The 6,565-nt window shown below is 43.3% G+C and overlaps 1 protein-coding gene across 1 annotated transcript in view; it reads left to right on the top strand.

Moving 5' to 3' along the window:
• Positions 1-490: 490 nt before the first annotated feature.
• The window catches only part of LOC113892401 (antigen WC1.1-like), a 57,524-nt gene continuing 51,449 nt past the window's right edge, over positions 491-6,565 (top strand). Inside the window, exons 1-2 of the mRNA XM_027541221.1 lie at positions 491-631; positions 721-839. Of these exons, the coding sequence (XP_027397022.1) occupies positions 767-839 (73 nt within the window). The 5' untranslated portion in view covers positions 491-631; positions 721-766. The remainder of the gene's footprint in view (positions 632-720; positions 840-6,565) is intronic.

Genomic DNA, 6,565 nt, shown 5'->3' with positions numbered 1-6,565 from the left:
CCCCTCAAGAAGTAAATGGCAACCCATTCCAGTATTCTTGCCTAGGAAATCCTGTGGACAGAGGAGCCTGGCGGGTTACAGTCCAGGGGTCACAAAAAGTAGGACACAACTGAGCATACATGCACCTTTTTGGGACCCAGTCTCCAGATCATTCTGCGAGGAGAAGACCTGCAATCTCATCCACTCAACTTAATGGTTCCCTCCCCACCTTCTCCATGGTCACCTGTGAATTTCTGAAATCCTTGTCCTCATTTTCTGCTGGCCCGAGAAATGTTCTTGTGTTTGAAGCCTTCTTGTAGTACTCTGCTTGATCCTGAGCTCAGTGCTGGGGAAGATCAATGCTTGATAACACCAAAGTTATTCTCCGTGGTCCAGTGAATTCCACAACCTGACCCTGCAAGATCTTACAGTTCTTGGGGATTGGCCAAGGTAATCAGAGGAAAGAATGGTACACATAGTTTTTGATGTGACTTTTCTACTCCAGCCCTGGTCAGGGGGCCCGGCTCTCAGGACCACGGAAGCAGGTTAAAGGACCGTGCTGCTCATATAAGGAGATGTTGAAGATTCAGAAGCTCATTGGTGTCTGAGCTGCAGAAAGTGGCAGATGCAGCCTTCGATAGTGCCTGAAATGGTGAGAGGTGTCGCTATTGGCTCCCAGGAGGGAGGGTGCAAGGGGTGGTCTATATAGACCCCGGTCGGCACCCTGACTCCTCCTCACAGGCTGATCCTGCAGCTGGGACTGTGACCTTGAGGACGTGGGATCAGGATGGCTCTGGGCAGACACGTCTCCCTGCGGGGACTCTGTGTCCTCCTCCTTGGCATCGTGGTGGGTGGTCAAGGTAAGAGCTGCCCCTCTGTCCTGGGTCCACACCAGGCAGTGCATGCCTTGGTGAAGGGAAAGGTGTCTGTAGCTGTGGAGCTGAGCCTCAGTGTTTTTGACCAAAAAGGAGCCACGCTGACTGTGAATACTTGTCTGTATCCTGTGGGGGGTCCACTGCCAGTTGTGGCAGATTTTACAGAGCAGTGAGGTTTGCTCTGGACTGAGCTGGGTCAGCCTGAGTCCCCTCCACTCCCTCAGGGAGCTTCTAGGGTCCCAGTGGCTCCCAGTGTGTGGAAGCTCCAGCGACTGACCTCAGCTGGAACTCTGGGCTGTTCCCACAGGCTCCACGTGCTTGGTGTGTGAGCACTGCCACTGGGTCCCCATGTTTCCTGTGTGTATGCTCCTGTAGGCTCTGTGTTTGTGTGTGGGAGGGTGAGGAGTGTGTGTGTGTGTGTGTGTGTGTGAGTGGGTGAGTGAGGAGTGTGTGAGGTTGTGTGTGTGTGGAGTGTGTGTGTGTGTGATTGTGAGGCATGTGTGAGGGTGTGTGAGGAGTGTGTGAGGGTATGTGGGTGTGGAGTGTGTGTGAGACTGTGTGTATGTGAGGAGTGAGTGAGGAATTTGTGTGTGTGTGTGTGGAGTCAGAGTGTATGAGGAGTTTGTTTGTATGTGTGTGTGTGAGGAGTGTGTGGATCCTGTCTCTGTGAAAGGAATGGAGCTGCTGAGCAGGGACTGAGTCCATTGGTCTGTGAAGCACACAGTGTCCCACAGGGCTGGGTATCCTGGCCACTGCATGTAACCAGATCAGAGATAATGGTGCACCTGTCTGCCTCTTTCTGGCTCCTCTCTCCCCATCCCCCAGGCTCCCCTTTGCTTGTTGCCCTGTTTGCCCAGCACTGTGCTCTGTGAGAGGCTCTGCCTGCTTACCTCACTTGTCCCCACCAGGTGTCCATTACAGAGCAGAAGCCCACAGCCAGGAGAGGGGACCTCTTGTCTGTAGAGATCAGTTGATGTTCAGCCACAGGTGTCTAAGTTCCCTAGTCTCTGCCCTGGTCCCTGTGACATTTCTTATGTGGTGGGGCCCTGGGATGGTCCTTTCCCCTAGCAGGATCTGCTGTGACTCTGTAGGGAGCACTTTCTGCCTCATGCCCTCTCCTGTTCCTCTCTGGAGCTGGTTTCCCCTGAGTGAGAGGACGGCGGGCGTCAGGGCTGGGGCTGTGGAGAATCTCGTCTCCAGCCTGGAGAAAGCAGCTTTCTCAGATGTGGGTTCTGATCTGGCTGAGACTCCATGCAGCCCTGTCTTGTCTCAGAGCTCACTGTCATCCCCTAGACCTCAGCCTTGAGTCCACAGCTCGCCTTGGGAAGTCCCCTCCCTCCTCATCTCTGCTCCTTGAGTGCTGGGCAGGTGCTGGCGAAATGTCTCCTTCTGAGGGCTCTGGAGGTCAGAGGTGGGTTTTGGTCACACAAGGGGGAGATGATGGGTGTTTTGATGCATGGCCCCCTCCTCTTACAAGAAAAATTGTAGGAAATTTCATCAGTTGTTTTTTAAGAAGCAAGAATATTTCACCAAAGCAAGCACTATTTTCATTTTCTTTGAAACAACACTATTCAGAGTTATCCTATAACATTTTATTCTTCTACTTCATGTTACAGTAGACTTGCTCCTTGTAGAATAATAGTCTTGGCCTTTCTGAGCACCTGATGATTTCTCACATGTTACAGGAATTTCCACCTTGAAATTCATGATGGGCATTGGCATAAAACTCTCTCTCAAATGCAATTGATGCCATTAGACACAAAAACATAGATCCTCAGGATTAGATAATCTGGCATATATTGTTTTGTATCCTGTTTTTACAATCCAGAATATATTTTGGGCATTTTTCTATATCATTAACTATTCTTTTACACACTAAAGCATTTTATTGTAGAATTAAAAAATACAGGCTATCACAGGGATAGTACTGAATTTTTTAACTGCCTCCAGCTATTTCACTATATGCAGAAATGCAATATGCTCACTTGACCATCTGTATTGAGCATTTAGTTGTTTTCAACATTTTTTGCTATTATGAAAATGTTACTCTGAACTTCCCTGTGTTTAAATGTAGGACCATCCATGACTGCTTCTCTTAATCATATTCTAAAGGTGAGGTTTCCAGGAATTCCCTGGTGGTCCAGTAACTAAGACTCCCTGCTCCTAGTGCAGGGTCCTAGATTCGATCCCTGGTCAGGGAACTAGATTCCACATGTGGCAACTGAGAGTTCGCATGCTGCAGCTAAAGATCCTGCATATGGCAACTAAGACCTAGGTGGTCAAATAAATAGATAAATAAACAAATATTTAAATGTTGGAAAAAAAAGTGGAGTTGCTGCTTTATAGGCTGAGTATCTCTAAGGCTTTAAGGCTTTGTACCTATACCTTTACGGTTTTTGGTACATAGAGATTAATGTTTGCCAGAAATAGCTGCACTGAACTTTAGTTCTACAAACGGTGAATGAGAATGTTAGTTTCCACATAGCTTCACCAACTTTGTCTTCTTATGAGTTTCTAAAATCTTAGCCAGTTTGGTAGGCAAATACTGGCATATATTAGCTAATTTAATCCTTCGTTTGTGAATTACTTTGCTCATTACATTTGTCCTTTTTACCTTGTGATGGCTATCGTTTTTGTCATGATTTGTATTGAAGCTCTTTATACTACTACTATCATCTACTGCAACAACCTACAGTGCACTTACTTATATGAACTCGTTTGAGCACACAACAGTCCAACAAGCAGAATATATTTTTTATCCACCAAACAGATCACTGAGGCAAAGCAAAGTCACTTGCCCAAGATGAGTCAGTTGTAAGACACAGAGGTAAGACTTGAAACCAGGCAGTTTGGGTGCAAGTCCCTGTCCTATTGAATTACATTATTTATAGACCGAATATGCTTCCTTCAGTTTACTGTTTGATTTTTTTGGCTGTACAAAACCAGACCAGGAATCAAGCCTGTGGTACCTGCATTGGAAGTGCAGAGCCCTAATTGTTGGACCACCAGGGAAGTCCCTCACGGAAGTTTCTAATAATATTAATTGCCTGTTAAAATTTCCCATTTTTGTTTCCACTTTCAGAGCCTTGTCAAGCATGTTCTTCCCCACTTCAAATTTAAATAAATTATTTTTATCTGTAATAATTTTATGAATATATTTAAATGTGTAAATACTAAATAATTGTGTAAGTTATTTTATATATGACATAATATTCTACCAAATTTTATTTTTCCAATGTCATTCCTGAATTATTTCTTTTTCTTTTCTTACTGATTTGAATGCCATAAATGTGCTAAATTATATCATTTCCATACCTTCTTTTCAGAATTTATCTAGACTTTCATTCCACAAATGTTTATTGATTTAAAGATCAGTTTGTGGGGCATTCAATCCATACCCTTTGCAATTCACCAGATGCTGAGGCCCTAATGATGGTGAATAAAGCTCCCTAGTCCATATTAACTGATAGTCTAGTGAAGCTGGACACTAAAACTAGAAATTATAATAAACTCAGATAGGTGTCATCAGTGAGGACACCAGTAGGGTTTTTTTTTTTTTCCCAATGAGTTGGCTCTTCACATCAAGTGGCCAAGTATTGGAGCTTCAACTTCAGTATCAGTCCTTCCAATGAATATTCAGGGTTGATTTCCTTTAGGATTGACTGGTGGGATTTCCTGACAGGGCAAGGCACTCTCAAGAATCTTCTCCAACACCACAGTTCAAAAGCATCAAATCTTTGGTGCTGCTTCCCGGGTGGTGCTATTGGTAAAGGACCTGCCTGCCAATGCAGGAGACATAAGAGATGCAGTTTAAGTCCCTGGGTTGGGAAGGTCCTCTGGAGAAGGAAATGACAATCCACTCCAGTATTCTTGCCTGGGGAATCCCATGGATAGAGAAACCTGGCAGGCTGTGGTCCATAGGGTCGCAAAGAGTTGGACACTACTGAAACGACTTAGCACGCATGCACGCAGCTTTCTTTATGGTTTAACTCTCACATCCATACTTGACCACAGGAAAAAACACAGCTTTGACTATATGGACTTTTGTTGGCAAAGTGATGTCTCTGTTTTTTAATACGCTGACTAGGTTTGTTATGACTTTTCTTCCAAAGAGCAAGTGTCTTTTAATTTCGTGGCTGCAGTCATTGTCCACAGGGATTTTGGAACCCAAGAAAATAAAATCTGTCACTACTTCCAATTTTTCCCCATTGGATTTAGTTCAGATGACCATTTCAAGTATTAAAAGCTGAGAGATATATTTCAAGCTCCCGTTATTATTATTCCTATCTTTTTTTCCCTTGCATTTGCAAAAGTTTTTTTCTCTATGTATAGTTTTCTTATCTATTGTTTCCAGCTTTATTGGAAGGTAATCACCAAGTAATAGGATGTAAGTGAAAGGTGTACAGTATGATGACTTGAAATACATATGTATATATTCTCCAGTGAAGACATACAGGTGTCCAAAAAACACATGAAAAGATGCTGAACATCACTAATTAACAGAGAAATGCAAATCAAAAGTACAATGAGGCATCACCTCACAACAGTCAGAATTGGCTATCATCAAAAATTCTACAAACGATAAATGCTGGGGATGGTGTGGAAAAAAAGGGACTCAACCAAGAGCAGACTCATTGGAGATGCTGGGAAATATTGAAGACAAGAGGAGAAGGAGGTGGCAGAGGAGGAGATGGTTAGATAGCATCACCAACTCGATAAACATGAATTTGAGCAAGCTTCAGGAGGTAGTGGAGGACAGGTGAGCCTGGAGTGTGTCAGTCCATGCATTTATAAAGAGTTAGACATGACTTAACAACTGAACAACAACAAATAACTGATTCACTTTGCTGTACAGAGGAAATATGACATTGTAAAGCAACTATACTCCAATAAAAATTAATTTTAAAAAGATACAAATGAACTTATTTACAAAACAGAAGCAGACTTACAGATATCCAAAACAACTTATGGTTACACAAGGGGAAATGTTGGGTGTTGGGTAGAGGGATGAATCAGGAATTTGAAATTAACACCTTACTATATATATGATAAATAATCGACATGGACCTACTGTATAGCACAGGGAAGTCTAATCAGTATTCTGTGATAAGCTATAAGAGAAAAGAATCTAAAAATGAAAGTTTATATGTATTAAAACATATAACCAAGTCACTTTACTGTACACCTGAAACTAACACAACATTGTAAATCAACTATACTCCAAAAATTAAAGTATTAAAAAAGAAATACATATATATTTTGAAACTATTAGCATAATTAAGTTAGTTAACACATTTATTACATCACATAGTTGCTGTGTGTATGTTATGAGACCTTTTAAGATTGACTTTATTCAGTTCAGTTCAGTTCAGTCGCTCAGTCATGTCCAACTCTTTGCAACCCCATGAATCGCAGCACACCAGGCCTCCCTGTCCATCACCAACTCCCGGAGTTCACCCAGACTCACGTCCATCGAGTAAGTGATGCCATCCAGCCATCTCATCCTCTGTCGCCCCCTTCTCATCCTGCCCCCAAACCCTCCCAGCATCAGAGTCTTTTCCAATGAGTCAACTCTTCGCATGAGGTGGCCAAAGTACTGGAGTTTCAGCTTTAGCATCATTCCTTCCAAAGAAATCCCAGGGCTGATCTCCTTCAGAGTGGACTGGTTGGATCTCCTTGCAGTCCAAGGGACTTTCAAGAGTCTTCTCCAA

Source organism: Bos indicus x Bos taurus, chromosome 5, assembly GCF_003369695.1.
Source record: "Bos indicus x Bos taurus breed Angus x Brahman F1 hybrid chromosome 5, Bos_hybrid_MaternalHap_v2.0, whole genome shotgun sequence".
NCBI lineage: Eukaryota > Metazoa > Chordata > Mammalia > Artiodactyla > Bovidae > Bos > Bos indicus x Bos taurus.
Note: the sequence above shows the minus strand (reverse complement) of the source record. Positions and strands in the feature narration are given on the sequence as shown.